The sequence below is a fragment of the Cibotium barometz genome, chromosome 17 (assembly GCF_041138505.1).
Source record: "Cibotium barometz isolate CiBa-2024 chromosome 17, ASM4113850v1, whole genome shotgun sequence".
Taxonomy (NCBI): domain Eukaryota; kingdom Viridiplantae; phylum Streptophyta; class Polypodiopsida; order Cyatheales; family Cibotiaceae; genus Cibotium; species Cibotium barometz.
In genome coordinates, this window is record NC_141062.1 from 50,493,474 (window position 1) to 50,515,989 (window position 22,516).

The 22,516-nt window shown below is 44.9% G+C and overlaps 1 protein-coding gene across 5 annotated transcripts in view; it reads left to right on the forward strand.

Moving 5' to 3' along the window:
• The window catches only part of LOC147630143 (serine/arginine-rich splicing factor SR30-like), a 34,841-nt gene extending 12,867 nt beyond the window's left edge, over window positions 1-21,974 (forward strand). For 4 of the 5 annotated variants that reach the window (XM_086811761.1, XM_086811763.1, XM_086811762.1 and 1 more), the window contains 4 exons: window positions 21,029-21,139; window positions 21,212-21,245; window positions 21,374-21,427; window positions 21,656-21,974. In XM_086811761.1, coding sequence (XP_086667887.1) covers window positions 21,029-21,139; window positions 21,212-21,245; window positions 21,374-21,427; window positions 21,656-21,664 — 208 coding nt within the window. In that variant the 3' untranslated portion in view covers window positions 21,665-21,974. Of the gene's footprint in view, window positions 1-18,135; window positions 21,246-21,373; window positions 21,428-21,655 lie in introns of all 5 variants that reach the window. The other variant, XR_015267790.1, reaches the window with a different exon arrangement.
• The last annotated feature ends 542 nt before the right edge of the window (window positions 21,975-22,516 follow it).

Consider the following 22,516-nt stretch of genomic DNA (forward strand, 5'->3'; position numbering starts at 1 on the left):
TTTTTTGTCCCAGGTGGCTTTTTGAAAAGGATAGAACTTCCATTTGACTAATAATTCTCTCAGAATTCTGTTCTTGAGAACCTTCTCTCGAACATCAAGGATTTTTTCAGGTTGGAGTTTCATGTGTCCTTGGGTTGAAGAAGTTAAGAGTTCATCATTAAGCACATGATTCGGGCTCGGTACATACTTCTTAAGTAGGCTGACATGAAATACATTATGTACTTTGAGATGAGGAGGCATAAGAAGTTCATAGGCTAAGTTACCTACTTTCTTTGTAATCAGATATGACCCATAGTATCTGGGAGATAACTTCTTGTACTTCCCAAGAGATAGAGAACTTCTCTTGGGCCGTACTCGAATGAATACCATATCTGCTTCTTCGAATTTTCCGTCTAACCTCTTCTTATCTGCATACTGCTTCTGTCTATCCTGGGCAGCTTTTATATTCTTGCGGATTGACTGCATCTGCTGTCCCATGTCGTCAAGCATCTGTCTGGACATCTCGACCCTAATCAATGGGTCGGACCAAGTTAATGGTGTTAAGCAGTCTTGTCCATACAGAGCTTTGAAAGAGCTCATCCCCATACTTCGGTGATAAGAAGCATTGTAGGCGAATTTGACTAGGTGTAGATAGTTTAGTCACTTCTTGGGTTCCCTGCCACCACAGCATGACCGAAGTATATCTTCGATTACTTGGTTCACCTGTTCTGTTTGACCATCGGTCTTGGGTTGGTAAGCTGTGTTGAGATCCAAGAAAGTTCCTACTGCTTCGAAGAGTGCAGTCCAGAATCTTGACGTGAATTTGGGATCTCGACCACTTACTATTCTCCTGGGTAGGCCATGCAATCTGAAGATTTCCTTGAGGAACACTCTGGCCACATGCACTGTAGTGTAGGTTTCTTTTACTGGAATCAGATGGGCAACTTTGGTTAGTCTGTCAACTACTATGAAGATGGAGTTGTAACCTGATTTTGCACTGAAGGTAGTCCAATAATAAAATCCATACTGATACATTCCCACTTCATCTGGGGGATGTCTAATGGATGTAACTTTCCAGGCATTTTTACTCTCTCTGCTTTGACTTTCTGACATATCAGGCATTGATGTACATGATTAAGTACATCCTTTTTTAGTCCAGGCCAAAAGAAGCTTTTTGTCACCAGCCTGGATATTTTCCAGTATGAAAGGGGTTTGGTGGACTCCAGGATGTCTAAATAATTGGAAAGTACAAGCTTTGGGAATGGGGGATTATCCTAGAATACAAAAGACCACACTCCTAAAATTTAGGAGAGTTGCTATTTCTGGCCCGACTCCGATGGAAATTTTGTTCGTGTCATTACATCTGGAATTGAGCAGATACCAAGAGTTGGCAAAGTGCCTATGACAGAATGTCTACCACTTGGGATATTTTTAGAGATAAAGTTTATGGAAGGACTCATCTCTTAGATTGGGACATGTGGCAAGAAAGTGGACCAAAGTGAGACAAGTGGCTTGACACTTGTTAGAAAGTGGATCAAAGTGAGACAAGTGGCCTCACACTTGTCACTTGAGCTATTGTGTGGCTTTCCACTTGTCATTGTAGCCTTCTCTTGCCATTTTAGCTCATGGGAGGCCCAAATCTATAAATTGGAGCCTTCTCTCTTCATTAAGAGAGGCTCTCTTGCTGCACACTAGCCTCTACCACCGTTGAAGGCTGCCCTAATGATGGCTACTCTCTCTCTCTCTCTCTTGAAGGCTGCCCATGAAGAATACCGACTGTTGGGGACTGTTTTGGAGGCTTCCATTAAGAAATACTGGAGGCAAGGGTATTTAATCATTTATTATGATTTCTAGCCATTGTACTTGTTGTACCAGCCTTTGTACCTGCTGTACCAGCCATTGTATTGGATGTACCAATCCTTATACTTGTTGTACTTGTTGTACCACACTTTGTATCTGTTGTATCAGCTTTTGTACTTGTTGTACCAGCCGCTGTACTTGTTGTACTAGTCACTGTACATGTGGTACCAGCATTTGTACTTAATGTACTTATTGTACCAGCCACCATACATGCTGTACCAGTCACTGTACCTCTTGTACCAGCCACTGTACTGGTTGTACTGGCCACATAGTCACAAGGGACGGGGGACGGTGACGGGGACGGGACGGGGGACGGCCATAAGTAGGGAACGGGGACGGGGGAGGGAACGGCACTCAAAAATACTTTTTTTTATATAAATTTTTCTACTCTGCACTTATTCTACTTTGGAAGTACATCAAAATGAGCACAAATTTACACTGAAATGGTAAGATTTTGAGTCATATTAATAATTAAGTAGATACAAAATGAGTCATGACTCAAGAGTCAGGACTAAGCCTTAAGGAGGCAGAATACAAGGACGGACTCAAATGAGTCAATGACAAAAAACTTAAAAAGTGCTGAAGACTAGAGGCTAGAGGCTAGAGGCTAGAGCTAAGTAGTAAGGCCCATGAATCATGATCCATGAATGATCATCCACGTGAAGTGCTCGCCTCATGGTCATGGGTAGCTTGTGCGGCTGCCAAAGAAGCATCAAGCTCATCCTCAGTCTCATCCTCACTGGCATGTTGCTTGTCACAAACCCCTATATTCTAGGGACATGCGGATGCGTGTCAGGCCTAGAAACATGCGGATGCATGTATGTATTATACCTGGGCATGTGTATGGATCATATGAGTGGATGCATATGAGTCCAAGGACATGGCAGGACATTTGTGGGCTTTCGGGCGGTGCCCGTGTGGATTCCAGCCATGCACACATGGTGTGTTATGATGGCAGGCGGAATATTTTCAAGTAGCAGAAATGCTTATGGAACTCCAGGTTATCTATGCCTGCGAGTGATTGTTTTATCTTGTTACTTGAGCCCACCTCTCATCCAAGGTGTGTGGTCAGAGTACCAACACGGAGTGCAAGTGGTAAAGTGGACATGACAGGACTTATGTCTATGCCAAGGGTCATGTGGATCGATGTCTTGTTGGCAGGAGACTTATTTTGTCTCGCCCATTTACTTGGGACATGGATTATGATATCTGGACTTATGGTACTGATTTGTCTCGCCCATTTACTTGGGACATGGATTATGATATCTGGACTTATGGGACTGTTTTGTCTCGCCCATTTACTTGGGACATGGATTATGATATCTGGACTTATGGGACTGATTTGTCTCGCCCATTTACTTGGGACATGATTATGATATCTGGACTTATGGGACTGTTTTTTGTCTCACCCATTTATCTTGGGACATGATTTTCATATTGGTATTATGGAGACTTATTTAGTCTCGCCCATTTCTTTGGGACATGGATTCTTCAGTTATATTGGATTTTTGAGACTGTCTCGTCTCGCCCAATCGATGGGACATGATTATATCTTGAATATATGGCTTGAAGCTTAAAGTTGCGGACAACTTTTAAGAAGCTGGGGAGGATGTCACCAGCCTGGACATTTCCCAGTCTGAAAGGGGTCTGGTGGACTCCAGGATGTTTAAATATTTGGAAAGTACAAGCTTTGGGAATGGGGGATTATCCTAGAATACAAAGGACCACACTCCTAAAATTTAGGAGAGTTGCTATTTTTGGCCCGACTGTGATGGAAATTCTGTTCGCATCATTACATCTGGAATTGAGCAGATACCAAGAGTTGGCAAAGTGCCTATGACAGAATGTCTACCAGTTGGGATATTTTTAGAGATAAAGTTTATGGAAGGACCCATCTCTTAGATTGGGACATGTGGCAAGGAGGTGGACCAAAGTGAGACAAGTGGCCTGACACTTGTTAGAAAATGGATCAAAGTGAGACAAGTGGCCTCACACTTGTCACTTCAGCTATTGTGTGGCTCTCCACTTGTCATTGTAGCCTTCTCTTGCCATTTTAGCTCATGGGAGGCCCAAATCTATAAATTGGAGCCCTCTCTCTTCATTAATGGAGGCTCTCTTGCTGCACACTAGCCTCTATCACCGTTACAGGCTGCCCTAATGATGGCTACTCTCTTTCTCTTGAAGGCTGCCCATGAAGAATACCGGCTGTTGGGGACTGTCTTGGAGGCTTCCATCGCGAAGAAATACTGAAGGCAAGGGTATTTAATCATCTATTATGATTTCTAGCCATTGTACTTGTTGCACCAGCATTTGTACTTGTTGTACCTGCTGTACCAGCCATCGTACCGACTGTACCAGCCTCTGTACCTGCTATACCACCCATCGTACCTGCTGTACTAGTCATTGTACTTGTTGTACCAGTCTCTGTACTTGCTGTACCAGCCATCGTACCAGCTGTACCAGCCATTGTACTTGTTGTACCAACCATTGTACCTGCTGTACCGGCTGAATGGAGAGTTGTACTTGCTGTACCAGCTCTATTGCATGAAGACCCGTGGTTTTTTGGGGAAGAATCAGTACCCACACGGAGGTATATGGATTATATTGATGGCTCGGCATTTCTACAGCCTATGCTCCGGCTTGGTAGCCTTGTGTTGGGCTGTGTTATGGCATTTGTATAGGGATAATCCGGCATCTCCCGTGGGGAGAGTAAGGCCCTCAAAGCTTGTACATGATATTATTCTCCTTGGGAAATAAAATACTCCAAGGGGGGGGGTCGGCCCATTCCGGCCTCTATGCGGTGTCACACGTGCAAGCTCCATTTTCAGCATTTGTGGATGTTTTGTCCAGCTTTATGTTTTATGCAAAGTGATGATGGATATGTGTTAAGGCTGTGGCCATGTTTAAGTGTTTTAATATGCATTGATGGTATCAACAAGTGTGTCAAAGGCCCTAGTCCCCCGGGCACTCACCGCCGCGAGTTACATTGGTATCAGAGCATAGGCTTTCTTGGAAGCGGAGGCTTCCTTCTATCAATAAGGAAGAGAAAAGATCTCGAGTGGGGACCACACTTACCATCATTGCTATTAAGCATGGCCAGCCACTTCAAAGCCTATGAAGCGAGAGCATGAGCAATAGACAGCTTGGTCTAAGGATTTATGAATTCACAAAATTTATCTTGGAAGTATGGAGTTGGCTTTATGTGCACACGTTTAGTACTCTTTCCATATGGATATTGTGGATTATATTATCAAGCTTACAGGCAAGCTATATGGAGATATATCTCGGGATATCTTAAGGATATGGTGAGGAGATATTTCTTTTGGCTTCATGACCAACCTGGCAAAGAACAGCTAAGTATACTTTGAGTTTGCAAAGTTGGTGCATTTGCTATTTACTATGAAGTGTTTTTGATGTTCACTGACCCTTGTATAGCTATGCAAGGAGAAAGGTGTTGTTGTTTGCCTTGAGATGGTTTCAGGGAAACATTGTTTATGGCTCCCTTTAATGGGATGAATTCTTTTCATGGCTTCCTTTATTGGGATGGATTATATTTATGGAGATTTCTTTCTTGGACGAGATTTATATAGATATTGGGCTTAACAGGTAATTTCTATGGACGAATCTGTCCGAGTTTATAGAGAAGAAATCTTTGGATATCTCATGGATATGATGCTTTTATGGATAAAGTCCACCTCTACTCCAAGGTGTGTGGTTAGCACAGAGTGGATGAGGCCTATCTGGAGACTTTTCAGTTGCGGTCAACTGATTAGAAGCCGGGGGGAATGTCACAAACCCCTATATTCTAGGGACATGCGGATGCGTGTCAGGCCTAGAAACATGCGGATGCATGTATGTATTATACCTGGGCATGTGTATGGATCATATGAGTGGATGCATATGAGTCCAAGGACATTTGTGGACTTTCGGGCGGTGCCCGTGTGGATGCATATGAGTCCAATGACATGGCAGGACATTTGTGGACTTTCGGGCGGTGCCCGTGTGGATTCCAGCCATGCACACATGGTGTGTTATGATGGCAGGTGGAATATTTTCAAGTAGCAGAAATGCTTATGGAACTCCAGGTTATCTATGCCTGCGAGTGATTGTTTTATCTTGTTACTTGAGCCCACCTCTCATCCAAGGTGTGTGGTCAGAGTACCAACACGGAGTGCAAGTGGTAAAGTGGACATGACGGGACTTATGTCTATGCCAAGGGTCATGTGGACCGATGTCTTGTTGGCAGGAGACTTATTTTGTCTCGCCCATTTACTTGGGACATGGATTATGATATCTGGACTTATGGGATTGATTTGTCTCGCCCATTTACTTGGGACATGGATTATGATATTTGGACTTATGGGACTGATTTGTCTCGCCCATTTACTTGGGACAAGGATTATGATATCTGGACTTATGGGACTGTTTTGTCTCGCCCATTTACTTGGGACATGGATTATGATATCTGGACTTATGGGACTGATTTGTCTCGCCCATTTACTTGGGACATGATTATGATATCTGGACTTATGGGACTGTTTTTTGTCTCACCCATTTATCTTGGGACATGATTTTCATATTGGTATTATGGAGACTTATTTAGTCTCGCCCATTTCTTTGGGACATGGATTCTTCAGTTATATTGGATTTTTGAGACTGTCTCGTCTCGCCCAATCGATGGGACATGATTATATCTTGAATATATGGCTTGAAGCTTAAAGTTGCGGACAACTTTTAAGAAGCTGGGGAGGATGTCACCAGCCTGGACATTTCCCAGTCTGAAAGGGGTCTGGTGGACTCCAGGATGTTTAAATATTTGGAAAGTACAAGCTTTGGGAATGGGGGATTATCCTAGAATACAAAGGACCACACTCCTGAAATTTAGGAGAGTTGCTATTTTTGGCCCGACTGTGATGGAAATTCTGTTCGCGTCATTACATCTGGAATTGAGCAGATACCAAGAGTTGGCAAAGTGCCTATGATAGAATGTCTACCAGTTGGGATATTTTTAGAGATAAAGTTTATGGAAGGACCCATCTCTTAGATTGGGACATGTGGCAAGGAGGTGGACCAAAGTGAGACAAGTGGCCTGACACTTGTTAGAAAATGGATCAAAGTGAGACAAGTGGCCTCACACTTGTCACTTCAGCTATTGTGTGGCTCTCCACTTGTCATTGTAGCCTTCTCTTGCCATTTTAGCTCATGGGAGGCCCAAATCTATAAATTGGAGCCCTCTCTCTTCATTAATGGAGGCTCTCTTGCTGCACACTAGCCTCTATCACCGTTACAGGCTGCCCTAATGATGGCTACTCTCTTTCTCTTGAAGGCTGCCCATGAAGAATACCGGCTGTTGGGGACTGTCTTGGAGGCTTCCATCGCGAAGAAATACTGAAGGCAAGGGTATTTAATCATCTATTATGATTTCTAGCCATTGTACTTGTTGCACCAGCATTTGTACTTGCTGTACCTGCTGTACCAGCCATCGTACCGACTGTACCAGCCTCTGTACCTGCTATACCAGCCATCGTACGTACTGTACTAGTCAGTGTACTTGCTGTACCAGCCTCTGTACCTGCTGTACCAGCCATCGTACCAGCTGTACCAGCCATTGTACTTGTACCAACCATTGTACCTGCTGTGCCGGCTGAATGGAGAGTTGTACTTGCTGTACCAGCTCTATTGCATGAAGACCCGTGGTTTTTTGGGGAAAAATCAGTACCCACACGGAGGTATATGGATTATATTGATGGCTTGGCATTTCTACAGCCTATGTTCCGGCTTGGTAGCCTTGTGGTGGGCTGTGTTATGGCATTTGTATAGGGATAATCCGGCATCTCCCGTGGGGAGAGTAAGGCCCTCAAAGCTTGTACATGATATTATTCTCCTTGGGAAATAAAATACTCCAAGGGGGGGGGTCGGCCCATTCCGGCCTCTATGCGGTGTCACACGTGCAAGCTCCATTTTTAGCATTTGTGGATGTTTTGTCCAGCTTTATGTTTTATGCAAAGTGATGATGGATTTGTGTTAAGGCTGTGGCCATGTTTAAGTGTTTTAATATGCATTGATGGTATCAACAAGTGTGTCAAAGGCCCTAGTCCCCCGGGCACTCACCGCCGCGAGTTACACTGCTCCTGCACCTCATCCTCCCGTTGCTCTTCTTGTTGACTCATCTCCCACTCGGTGAAGGAATCTGCCTTCTTGGTCACGCTCTTGCAAAGCATTCGCAAGTTCGCGCTGACGAAGACAAGGTCATTGGCACGCTCTACCCCGAGTCGGTTCCTCTTCCTAGAGGCAGTGTGGCTGTAGGTACTCCAAAGTTGCTCCAAGCAAGAGGAGCTGACGGCCTGGCTAAGTATGCGGATGGCAAGCTGCAGCAGCTCCGGTCCATCTGAACCAAAGTCCTCCCACCATAGAGCAGCACCAATTTTGGAGCGGTCAACCTGTGCATCATGACAGCCATAGGAGCCATGAAATGACCTGTACATCGAAAGCTGGTCCCTGATCTTGCGCCTGACTGATGCATCAGGCACAAGACGACCCAAGATGATCCTCCATCCAGCGCTCACCTCCCGGTCGCTCTCCTGCTTGTTGCCTTGGAATTCTGGGTCCACCACATAAGCTGCTGCATGCAATGGAGAGTAGTAGGAATTCCACCTTCCTAGACACAAGGCATGGATCTCCTCGTATCTGTCTTCGTCAGGCACGAAGTCTTTCAACTTCTCTATCATGCGATCCATGGCCTCGTAGACCTTGCCTATGCATGGCTGCATAGCGTCTACAATCCTCAACAGATGGACTATGGGCCTCACCATAGCATCTGTGGTCTTCACACGCTCCCACCAAGAGGCGTCATCCGCCTGTAGCCTACACTCTTGGCCAGTGTTTGTATGGGACTCTTGCATGGCGACAAACTCGTCGCTAAGGAAAAGCCCCCTCAAAGCACCACTACAATCCTTCAACCGGCCCAACATGAGAAAGTTGTAGGCAAACCGGGTGTCGGAATATTTGAGGAGAGAGAGACAGGACCTCTTGTTGAACTCATGCCGAAGTCTTTGGTGGTTGAGGACAAAGGAGACCATGGTGTTGGCCTCCTCAATGAGCGGGCTGATCCATGGTAATGCCCCGATGTCCTTGAGGAGGTTGTTTAGGCAATGAGCCATACAAAAGGACACCGTGACATGTCCATACATACTTTGGAGAATAGCTCCCGCCGCCCTATTGGAAGGCTCCCCATCTGCAACAAAGCCCACTACATGCTCGGGACCAACGATCTCCATGGTGGTAGCCCACTCCGCCGCAAGCACATCCGCGCTCTTCCCAGTGCCGGATGCATCATGAGATGAGATGAAGTACATCTCTCCACAGGAATAGGCAACCATGCCGTGAATACTCCTCTTGCGGGTGTCACTCCATCCATCCACAATGAGGGAGACTCCGTTCCTCTCCCATTGCCGCTTTGTGTTGTCGGCCGCTTGCTCTACAATGCGCTTCTCCTTGTCGAGCAATGTAGTGCGCAAGCTCTCGGATGAGGGGGGCGTATAGGTTGAGCCATACTCCCCAATCTTCTTAACCATTACCTTGAAGTATTCCGACCTATTCAAGAAAGTGATTTACTAATGAGAAGGGGACTAGGATGATGAAAACATGAATGATGAATTGGCAATGATCGATTGCACTTACCTAGCCGCTTGAAAGGCAATGTGGTCGTGGAAGCAGAAGCGGGCCACCGCCATATCCACCTCCTCCTTCAACTTGGGGTTCCAATTCTCCCCAAGTGTAGATTGTCGTCGTGGGCCACTTAATGATTGAGAGGCTGTGGAGATGGAGGGTGCCGGTGTCGTGGATGGAGTAACATTCCGACTTGATGGCGAAGGTGATGGTGTGCATGATCCCGATCCACCACATGACTCCATGGTAGAGGCTTGAGTTCCTCTCCCCATTGTCGCGGGATCCACGGCCACTCATGGTGTCCTTCTTGTCGCTTCGACCGCTTCGTAGACGCTAAGCTTGTCAAGAAGTTCCCGTCTCTTCTCGGGCGTGACATTCGTGCAAAACCTCACCTCATGCCCACTCTCATGCAAGAGGTGGGCTCGCACTTTGTCGGCGCCACCCGTTCGTCGGTATGGGCAAAGCTTGCATACCCATGGCCGAGAACCGCCTCCATGAACGGATGTGGTGTAATTTACCTCCTCCCACCATGTCCATCCCGTTGTCCTTCTACGAGAAGCCCCGGCACGTGAGGAGGATGCCATGGTTGAAGATGGCTTGACTCGTGAGCCTTGAGGAATGAGAGAGAGAGAGAGCGCAGGTTCTATGAAGTTGCCTTTCTTACGGTGGATATCAGAGCTGCACGCCTACTGTCTCTCCAAAAGCAAGAAGTGAGAGAGGCGCAGCCTGCAGCGTGTTATGAATGCGTTTTTCTCCCACGCCCGAAATCCACGCTGCTTGCCTGTGCTTCTTGTCCTGCCGACCTATATACCACCAGCTCAGCCCACGTATGCTTGTTGTGCCTGGATGCGATTCCTGCAGCCCAGCCTACGTACAACGCCTCTTGCCACAATCCCTGGGAGTCGCTTGTGCTCTCTGGCAACCAGCCACTCAAGGAGAGAAGTGCTACATGCCACATGCCACACACCACGAATCTCCGCCACCCTTCGCTTTATAACCAGGATGCGATTCAAATCGCTTTTCTTCAAAAAGCCAATAACTAAAAGCAAAACGCATGCTTCTAAATAAAATAATATTATTTTATCATCAAAGGCTTTAAAACCTTATAAACTCAGAATCCTTTTGTCCTCTTCACACTTAGGCTGCCACACATGAGTTCCCTTCTCAAATTCATACCAATGCCATTCACACTGTCCATCCCGTGCCTGTGCCCACCTGTTTTCTATCTAGAGAAAAACACAGGGTCGTAACACTTGCATTTATGCGAAAGAGCTTTTGGCTGTAATTCATGCACTAACCATATGGAAACATTATCTTCTTAGGACCGGTTTCACTACTGTGAAGATAGATCATTAGAGTTTGAGGTATTTTCTTATCCAAACTAAATTGTCAGAGAAGTATACGAGGATGACCAATTTCCTCTCTATGTTTCATTTTCAGATCTTGCACACCCTAGGAAAGAAGAATCTAGTGGCTGATGGATTGTCACGAAAGCCGTATGTAGAAGCTATCTCAGTTGCCTCTCATGGAGACTTGTCTTCCCATGCATGATTTTGCGACTATTTGGGCTGATTTGATGGCTGGTCATACACATGCCTTATATGTGATCAAAGAGGGTTATCTTATGAAAGATAATTGCCTATGTGTGGTATCTAACATCAGGCAAAAGGTTTTAGATGAGTCCCATGCTCCTTCTTATGTTGGTCATAGAGGCATAATGCCTATTAATGCCTACTACACACATAATTGTGTAACTCGCTTGGGGAAGCGCGGGAGTGGGTGTGCATCGCTCGACTATGGGCATAATTAAACATTTCGGCATTTAATCATAGCCATTAAACAATCCACAAAGCTGAAAATAAAAGTTGCACAACACCACATAGAGGTCGGAATGGGCCGACTCCCCTTCCCCTTGGAGTATTTCATTATCCAAGGGGAAATATAACATGTACAAGCTTTGAGGGCCTTACTCTCTCCATGGGAGATGCCGGGTTATCCATATACAATCATAAACTTGTCCTTCATCCAATATGGCTATCCAACATGTCCTTCCATAGGGGCACAAACATGTATAACAGCCCACATGGCTCTTCCATACGTGCATAAACTTATATGACAGCCCATATGGCTCTTCCACGAGCACATAAACCTGTAAACCAGCCCATGTGGCTCATCCATGAACTCATAAACCTGTGAACCAGCCCATGTGGCTCATTCATGAGCTCATAAACCTGTATAACAGCCTGTATGTTGCATCCATGAGCGCCAAAACTTGTAAACCAGCCCATGTGGCTCATCCATGAGCACATAAACTAGTATAACAGCATGTATATCGCATAAAACCAGAAATTTCAGCAAGCTTTAGGATTGTTTTACTGAAAAACAGCCATCCGGGGTGTGCAAGATGGTGTAGAGCAGTGAAAATCATCTTTCCCAAGCTGGATATAGCTATGGTGGGCTTAGAAACGAAGAGAAATGGAGGAAAATCATAGTTTTCAACCTCCAAAAACCTACTTGACGCTCAAACTCGCCCAAGATTTGACTCTCTTATGTTCAAATAAACAAGAAAATGCTACAATGCCATGTGTAGAGTTGAATTGACAAGTGTGAGGACACTTGTTACACTTTTATCCTCTTATCTGCCACATGTCCCAAATCTAAAGGCCAAAAATTTTACAATCTTCAGTTGTAAAAGTATCCTAGATGATGGCTAATTTCATATCAGCGCTTTGGCAATACTGATCTCTGTCAAATTTTGGAGGTAATGACGCGAACGAAAATTCCATCAAAGATTGCTAAAAATAGCAACTTTTCCTAAAATTTAGGAGATGATCTCTTTGTGTTTCACCACATGGGAAATACATGTAAGCACCATGTAGAAACTTGTTTCATTGCTCGATCTCCCCCAAATCCTCAAGAGTTCGCCATACATACTTTCCACTTGACACTTGAGCTCCAAAACCCATTTCTGTGTCCAAGAAACCATCTCGAGTGCTTGGACCATGCTACGGACACTTGGTCCACTGTAGTGGATAATACCCCATTCCCAAAGCATGTACATTCTTGATCTTTTGGGCATCCAAAGCCCTTCCACACACATGAATTATGGAGATGCCCAAAATGGTGACAAATTGAGTTGTATTTCTTTTGGCCAGGTATGTGGAAGGACAAGAGACACATGTACGTGCATGTATCATCTATCAAAAGGTAAAATTTGATAGACAATAGGCAACAGGTTGCTTTAGCCATTATTGCCTATTCCCACCCAGCTATGGGAGAGTATTGCAATAAATTTCATTATGGACTTGCCAGGCACCCAACAGGGTAATGATGCTATTTGGATAATTGTGGATGGATTTAGCAAGTAAGCGCACTTCTTAATGGCCAAGAAGACCATCAAAGCTGAGCATATAGTTAAGATATATCTGGCACAAGTGTTTAAGCATCATGGAATGCCGAAGCCCATTGTAGGGGATAGAGATCCTAGGACTACAAGTCTCTTTTGGCGGGCCTTGTTTGATAATATGGGCACCAAATTGGACTTCTCATCAGATTATCACCCTCAAACGGATGGGCAAAGTGAGGCTGCAAATTCAACCGTGTGGCGGATGAAAAGTCTTCTTGGGAGAAATACTTACCGCTTGTGGAATTTGTATACAACGATAGGGGGGATGCATCTATAGGAAAGGGCCCGTTTGAGATTATTTATGGTGAGGTGGTTTTGCCTCCATCCTTCGCACAAAGGATGAGATATTTGCAGTTGATGAATATGTAAGAGACTTGGATATTAATATGCCTTTGCTCAAGTGCGGATAGCCATTGCAAGGTCACAAGACAAACATAAAAAGGTTGCCGATAAACATAGAAGGCAATTTGATGTCAAAGAGAGTGACTGGGTATTGTTGGAATTTGAGAAAGCAAGACTTAGCAAGAGGCCTGGCAAAGAATGTGCATGCCCTAAACTTGCAACGAGGTATTATGGGCCTTTTCGAGTGATCAAGAAGATCGATGAAGTGGTTTTCTGGTTGGCATTGCCTAGTCATTGGCATATACACAATGCTTTTCATGTGAGCCTCCTTCGCAAGTATGTAGGGCCAGAGCCCAATGAACCGATTATTGAGGATCCACCAGAAGTGGATGAGCTTGAGGAGATTTTGCAGCCATAATAGATTTTGTATCACAAGAAACGCAAGCTTGCTAGAAGCAAACTTGTCAGGCGTTATCTTGTGAAGTTCAAGAACTGTCTTCTCATTGATGCTAAATGGGTAGATGAAGAGTTCTTTAGAGATTGCATGTACCTGCTTTATATGTATTTGGATGCTTTTCAGTTGCAAACAACTGTCTAGAAGCTGGGGGGAGGGGATGTTACCAATTGGCCACCTAACTGGTCCACCCTTGCTTTCTCATTATGTGTATACATTGGATTGGTATCCATGGCTGTTATGTAGGGGATTGATACTAGCCATATGATACTATGGATTTGGCTATCCATTGGGACATGTCTCTATGTCCTGCACGAAAATGCTTGGAGGATTGGTATTTCATTGGGTTTGGTACCTCGTGTACTTGCTTGGAACACGTCTATTTTGGTATTGTCTCATGAACGGGTCAATTTGCGTAGCGTGTTTATGTGCTTGCATGCAAATTGAATTTGCATGCCATTTTCATGCTTGCTTGACCAATGTGTAGTTCCGGGTAAGGGAACACCCGCTTGTGAACTGTCTGCTGACATGGTTATGTGGCATGTGACAAGTGGTAAGTATTGGTCATAATTGAGCCTTAGGATTTAGCATTAATTTATAAGTGAGTGTGCACTCACTTTATTAAGTTCTGGGCGACCAAAACTCACTTATAAATTATGACCAGCCCTGTGTGTGCAAACATACTGATGTCTTGAGGTGGACAATGCTCAATGTCCACGGTTTCTCATATCTTATCTCCTTTGTTCAAAGAGAGCAACCAGCCATGTGTCAATCTATGCTTGGATCCCAACTCACTTTCCCTCTTTGCCTGACACCCAGGGTGGACATCTCATCATCTCTCTCCTCTCCTCTCTCTAGAAGTTGGCGTCCCTTTCAAGAGGCTGTATGGCTGTATTTTCTGCACCTTCTCCTTCCCTACTCCATATCCAATCCAAGTGTGCTAAAGTGTTTTCCAAGCTTCCAAGCGTGTTTCCAGACCGTAATTACTCTCCTACATACTCCCAACGGCTCAAATTCAGCAAAACAGTTGTTTTATTTGTTGTAACTTTTGGTCTTTTGAATGAAAACTCTAATTTCAGCCTTCCTTTCTCAAGGTGAACCATAGGGGAAGCTTTCCTAGGATTCCTTGCAACCACTTGAAGTCTTTTGTCGTGAAGGACTGCAACAAATTGAAGCTTTCAAAAAGGAGGAAGACTCCGTGTTTACATAGTACATACCGTGTGTAGTGTTCTCTTGTCCTACGTGCTCTCTTGAAGATCGGTTCTACCATGTGTGGGTGGAACAATAGAGAGCAGATGGTAGAGAACATGGACACTTGAGAGGGTAGTGTGAGTCGTAGATCTTCACCGATGACCATACTGTTTGCAATATTGTGTTCGTATGCATTGTATGGAACATAGTCACTGGAAACGGCCGTTTCAGCCCCTAGAAGCGTGTTTCTCCGTTTCAAGTCCCCATCCATTTCCACGACTGTTTCCGTTTCCCAAGTGATGTTGTCACAGGAAACGGCCGTTTCCACCCCTAAAAACTCGTTTTCCCGTTTCCATTCCTCGAACTTTTCTGTTCCAGTTTCTCGTCTCTGGTGACTATGGTATGGAAATCTGGTTAGAAATGCCCATGACACTATGTACTTGATTCTCCCAAGATCAATATAGATTATCTGAGAGAGGGGCCAGTCGTTCCGGCTCATTGTTCGTCTCTTAGAAACCTTAATCTGTAGAAATGTGTCAGTAGGTGTCCAGGTGTAAATGATAGTTTAAGTCTAAGAAGGCTCCATAGAACCAACCAAACCCAGTATTCGGGTGAACGGTTGAACCTAAGGATTAGAAGTATCAACTGACCCTCCAGAACAAAAGGGAGTGTATGTGTTTCTCTTGCGGTCATAAGGGTCATATGAAGGCGAGTTTTCTGGAGGCCAAGAGCAAGGTAGCTTATTTGACCGAAGTAATTGGTGTTAAAATATTTCATCTTTCTCTTAATGCTGTCATGGAGTCCTGTCGGCCTGTTTTCTACAGCCGACTGCTTCATGCACAAGTATATAAGAGTTGCTCTCTTTTATTCATTCAATCATCATTCATTGCCCTATTTGCTGGCTCTTGTACTCTGTAACCTCAAGCTAATAAAGCTCTAGTTCTTGCTTGCAATCTTTCTCTCTCATGTTTATTTGCTTCCGCTTGTGCACATTCTTTCATGGTATCATACGCCTAGGCTCTGGCTGCTACACAATCTGCTTCTCTCCGTTTTCTGCTTCCCTAGATTCTCCAGGCTGTAGACCCTTCAAACAGTGGCTGCGTTTCTTCTCTCTTAGCTGCGTTTTTTGCTCTACAAGCTCTCCCACTACTGTCAGCCAGCCCCCAGGCTACGTTTTCTTCTATAGAGGCAAGTGGAAGAGTTCTAGCTGCAGATTCAGTAAGTGCATCAGACAAGTGGCACATCAGCTCTTCTCCCTCCAAGATCCCCTCCCTCTTCCGGTAGGAGGTTCCCGGTGGTGTGTTTTTTGGGTTTCTTTTGCTGCTGTCCAGCCTGCATCTTCAGAGGGGGCTACTAGTCCCTAGTTGGATCCTCTGGAAAGGTGCTTGAGAGAGCATGCGGATTGCTTAGCTACAGAGGTTGTTTGAGACATAGCTTCTTTGAGGCAGACATGGGTCCCCCCTTGCACGAACAAGGAGGACAAGCTCAGTGGTTCAAACTATGATCACTGGAAGCTACAGATGAAGGTCTGGTTCACACACAAGGGTCTCTGGGAGATTGTTCAGGGCCACGAACGAAAGCCCGAACGCCCTACCAACTCTAGGAAGTGGACTCAGGACCAGGAGGATGCCTTTCTTGCAGAACTTTCAGCTTGGGAGAATCAAGACTCAAAAGCTCACTCTGCACTTGTACGAGCCATCTCACCAAAGGTCTCCCCCGCCGTACAAACATTGGATTGTGCTGCTTCTGTTTGGAGAAAGCTGACAGATCTATATGCACGAGACTCTACAATGCGGTTTGTCAACCTATTGGGTCAGCTCTTTTCCCTGGAGTTTACAGCAGGGACTTACATGCAGTCATTGTGATGAAGGTTAAGGTGATTCATGATTGCAATGGGTACTGCCCTGACCTCTTCTCAGTTAGCTGCTCTCCTCCTCATCAGGCTTCCTGTACATTATGACATGGTTTCCCGAGCTTTGCGGGTTCAGATCACAACACGTTCCCTCGAGTTTGATGATCTTTGTACTCTCCTCTTGGAAGAGGAACCCATTCTCATTTCACATGGGAAGTTGAAAGTTTCATCGTCTATTGGACCTGATCAGGCACTCGTGACAGTGCAGAAGAAAGTTCGGAGTCGGTGTTACAAGTGTGGGAAGAAAGGCCACGTGTCAAAGGATTGTCAGTCAAAGGACAAAGGCAAAGCTTGGGACGAGGGCAAGTCTTCAAAGAAGGGAAAAGACAAGTCACATGACACTGACATAGACTCGTCTAGTGATAACCCCAGCTCTCCCAAGGCCTTACAGACTGGAGATAACATGATTGGTGTCCTGCTCTGATCTTAAGGGTATCTCCCACGTGCTGTCTTCCAGAAACGGCTTGTGGGCGGGAGAGGGAGCTTTCAAAAGCTCTCTTATATTAAATCTGGAGCATGGGACCCGTGTGTCGGAGTTCCAAGTATAAAGACAGGCAAGTTCACTTGATGGTCCGGATGAGTTCCAGGATCAACCAAGTTTCCTTCATGGTTCGGATGAGATCCAGAACTATTGGTCAGCAGAGACTATGGACAGGATGTGTTCCATGTTCACTTGTTCGAGGTTATTGGATGTGATGTGTTCACAGTTCTACTTTGAGTTTGGAGCCAAGCAGATTTCTTTTGCTCTTTATAGTGGCAGACAACAAGCTGACATGTGCATTTTCCGAGGTGTACTCAGTACTGGCCATGCTGAGGTGTCCACGGTCGCACCCTCGTGATCAGTTTTCTTTTGACTTTTTTACACACTTCAAGATGCAGAGGGGGTGTTAAAATATTGCATCTCTCTCTTAATGCTGTCGTAGAGTCCTGTCGGCCTGTTTTCTACAGCCCACTGCTTCATGCACAAGTATATAAGAGTTGCTCTCTTTTATTCATTCAATCATCATTCATTGCCCTATTTGCTGGCTCTTGTACTCTGTAACCTCAAGCGAATAAAGCCCTAGTTCTTGCTTGCAATCTTTCTCTCTCTCTCATGTTTATTTGCTTCCGCTTGTGCACATTCTTTCAACTGGTAACCCTCAAATTTCTCCCGTGGATACTATTGTTTTAGGTCAGAGTGCTTGCATGGAATGTGTTTTCAGCATGGCAATCTTCGGCTCTAACGACTTGATACATATGTTTGGGTCGATGCTAGGAGAGAGTGTGCACATCCTTTTTGACTCTGGTAGCACTCACAACTTCGTTAATGCTAAACTTGTGTAGAAGCTGGGAGTGGAAGATGCAGCCCTGTGATCACGTGTATCGTGTGAACTTGGTGGTGGGATATGGACAAAACTGGGATAGACGCATGTCGAAATCTATCCAGAGCTATACAGAGTCCCTAATTTTTTTTGATTATGAATCTGGATAGGGTCAATGTTATATTGGGTAAAGAATGGCTTTATAGCCATGATGTCCATGTAGATTGGAAGGGTCAAATTTTTTCTTTTGTAATGGAAAATGCTCTAGTATGTTTGAAGAGTGAATTTGGAGCCCACCCTAACATTGTAGGACTTCGTAATATAATGTAATATTTTGTTATGAAGTGCTTAAATGTGTTATGAGCGCTTTTATCTGATGTTAATTGTGGTTTATAACGGTTAAGTAGATGTTTGGGAGACTAGATTAGAAAGCATTAGTGCGGGTTTTGCAAATGTTTTCTCTGTTGAGGTGGTTGTGGTCTTCTAGTTGGTTGGTTGGTTGGTCACATGATTGTTTGATCCTAGGGTCTCAACGTGTGAGTAATTACATCTTATATAGGATAAGCTAGTTGGGGGAGAACGAGGTCGCGTGACAATTGTCGGAGTATCTAAAGATTCAAACAGATGGCATGGTATATTTCCCTGTGGGAGCTCCATTAGGACGAGAGTTGTCGGACTTGTGGACATGCGTGAATTATTTTAGTATTTCTTCCAGTGGTTTACCTATAGGGTGGACTATGACATGGGGTGGTGGTGTAGTGCACCCAGACTTAGTTGGGAAAGGATTGTTCAACTTGACTAGGCTTTAAAAGTGTCAAGGAAATTTTATATGGTGTGTATTCTAATGGTATGGGACGCTAGGATCTGCAGCATGTAGAGTTTTCGGGTGTATCTATATTTTCTAACCTCGCTATGTCCTATCCTTATGGGGGGTAGTTACCCTACGGTAGACGGAGTTATGTAAGACTTTGACAAGAAAATCGAAAGGGTAATTTGGATGGGGTTGCTAGGACTGAGAGAGGGTGAATCTTTTACCCAGTTTAGTGTTGATTTATATGATTATATGATTCCTTGAGAGGGCTATAGACCAAGAGGATTGCTCCTGCCATGGACATGGAAGATCATGGGTAGTCTTGCCAGCGGCCCCTCTGAGGAGGCAATGGTGGTATGGGACGCTAGAGCTGACTGGCATGGACTTGTTGGAGTGGAACATTAGCCCTTGGCTTAGGGGATGTTTGCGGACGCGAACCTAGTTTGGTGGTGAGCTTGTATGCTCCCCTTTTATTTGGTTTCTCTAATCTTGTTTATGCCTGTGCAGTAGGTGATCCTTGGGAGGAGTCCCTCACACATGCAAACTTTAGTACCCACACACGAGGATGACCTACCCAGCTTAGGCTTGACATGGAGTTCTTCTAGGACTACCCAGCTTTATTGATGGACTACATGGAAGCTATGCAGGTCCTATCAAGCTTAAGCAAAAAGGGATGCCACGTGCATCCCACACTTGGATGTCATGGACATGGCTGTACAAGACAAGTGCAAGGCCCTGAGATGAACACTGCATTTTGTGAGCCCTTGTCTGGGGTACGAGCTGCAAAGTGTACTGCCTAGGGGTGGTCAGAGTTAGTCGTGCACGTCTCACACATGTTAGTCATATACCAGCCCCATTCAAGGATGTAACCCTCTTTTATGATGTAATCGTGTTTTGTAGTCCTGCTCACTTATTAGACCAGTTGGTCGAGTGGATAGGCACCTGTCAAAGTCATTGTCTAGGTCTAGATGTGTGAACCTATTTCACACCCTGGCCCCGTACTGGTCCAGGTGCCTAGGGTCCATTGCCCCTCATTTGGGCTAGCCAATGAGCTGTAAACAGCCCTTAGCCCCTCAGCCTTCCATGCCTCCTCATATTGGGACCCTAGGCACCTGGACCAGTAAGGGTGTGAAATGCATGCAAAAATGCATTTTTTACATTGTCTTGTGCTAGTCGGCAAGCCCTACATGCAATCGGCGAGGTCCACAAGCAGCCCCACCCCTATATAAAGGGTGTCCCTGAGCCCATTTGATCATCTCATTGCTCTGCAAGAAACCCAGGCCCATGTGCATGCCAGAAGCAGCTCATTGGCAAGAAAATGCAACCATCTGAGGTGGAGAAACAGGTAGACGAGCAGCCTGTTGGAGAAAATGCATCTCTTCCACCCCCAATCAAGAACAAACAATCAAACTTAACCATTGGCTCATTGACCACTCCTATGTATTATCTGTCCAGCAGTGTACCACAGAGAGGTGGCTAGATCAGCCCTGGTCTCAGGGATTATCTGCAAGTTTAAGGTCAGTCTTGACACTTCGTAAGTCAGTCTCATCTTTTCATGTACAGCAATAAGACAAATATACCTTCATAGTGGAGACCCTTTAGAGTGTTTATGGGGATCCAATCGTGTGTTCTCTTACATCTCTTTTCCCTTCTTTCTTGCTCAGAAATTTTTGTATAAGAATGCTGGATTTTGCTCTAACCAAGTCAATGATTCCATCTCCAACCTTTCCGCACATACCATGACATCAATCAACATGATGAGAACCAAACACGAGAAAAGGAAAAGGATGGGGGTTTGGAAATTGTGCATGCCAGCTTTAAGGTCACAGTATCTGTGCCTCTGCAAAGCATTCATTGTATATAGATTTCTGGATTAAAAAGACACTCCAAGGAGAACCATTCCATACTTTGGTCCCCATTGTAGTATCTGCACATGAAGCACATGTACGCATGCACGGAATCCTCGATTGCATATTATATTTGCATGGTTTTGTCCTTGATTGAGCAAAATATATTGATTTTATGGGCAATGTTGTTACAATATTATTTAGGGTCCCATCACTCTTGCGACGTTGCTTTTAGACTCTCTTGTCTGTCTTCGCAGCCGCTCTCGTAGTAAGTCTCCTAGAAGCAGATCGGCGTCACCTATGGATTCTCGTTCAAGGTCACTTTCAAAAAGCCGTTCACAGTCCGGTTCCCCTCCAAGTGCACCCAGGTTTGTAAAGTGAAGTGTGCATCTGCTCTGTGCCTGCTACTTTGAGTGATTTTTTGGAACATTGACCTGCAGGAGCCAGTCTAAATCTAGGTCACCTCGTGGCATGGTAAGTGCTAATTAATTTTTATCTGAAGTGCTTATGGTCAATGTCAAGCTACCTCTTTTGTTTTGTGCTAAAGCTTGTTGGTTGAGCCTACTGGCAAGCAAGTGATGAACTTTCTGCTTATTGGACAGCCTTCTCCACCAAATGATCGAGAACGCAGCTTGAGTAGGAGTCGATCATTTTCTGTAAGTGTCTACTTAAATGCATCCGCCCACATTGACCCCCTCTCTCTCTCTCTCTCAAACACACACACACACACACACACACAAATGATTGAGAACGCAGCTTGAATAGGAGTCCATCATTTTCTGCTGTATGTGTTTTCTTAAATTCATCCCGTGTGTGTGTGTGTGTGTGTGTGTCATTTATTAGCAATCTGTTTGCACATAGCTAATTGTGAAGTATTTCTGCAGGAGGGCTAAGGTCACACTAACTGACGTTGAAGTTCAGAAATGGCTATTATTAGTAGGCCTCCAAAAGAAGCTCAGATATACCTGTTTTTCAGTAGACATTGCTTTTAATATCAATGTTAAGTTTCTGAGTTGTGTAGTATGAATGTGTGTATTTGCCTCACGGTCGAACACTAGCTTCTGGTGTAGAGACTGATGTAGTCCGTGTCTCTTGTGATCCGTATGTTGAAATGAGTGTGGAGTTAAAAAGGCTTAACTGAATTTTCACTCATGGTGGCTATGTAGCAATGCTACTGCAAAAATGTGTTTGTTGTTTGCCCACGTATTTCCCTTTACAGGTTCACTTCAACATCTTTTTAGCTGACAAGTTCATGGGCGGCTGCTGCTTGCATCTAGGGCCTGGCTTAGCTACACTTGCATAGCGCAGACTCTTTTGTCCTTAGCATTCCAAATTAATTTTGAATGTAGGTTGCCTCTCTCTCTGTCTCTTACACGCGTGTGCACACAAATCCACACATGCATCTGGGGCATGGCACATCTACACTTGCATAGAGCAGGCTGTTGTGTCCTTTGCATTCTGGTTCTCTCTCTCTCTCTCTCTCTCTCTCTCTCTCTCTCTCACACACACACACACACACACACACACACACACACACACACGTGCGTTCTCGCGTATGCATGCGCACTCATGTGTGCCCGTGCACACAAATCATTATGCAGTCTTTGTGTGCTCATCAGCGTGTTTTGAGGAAAAGGGACGGGGGTAAAACAGCAGTTTCTGTGAAGATTGTTTAACAAAGGAGGTACCTATGGAGAATGCTACTATTCCAAAGCTAACTGTTGTAGTTTTTTGGTAGTAAAGGT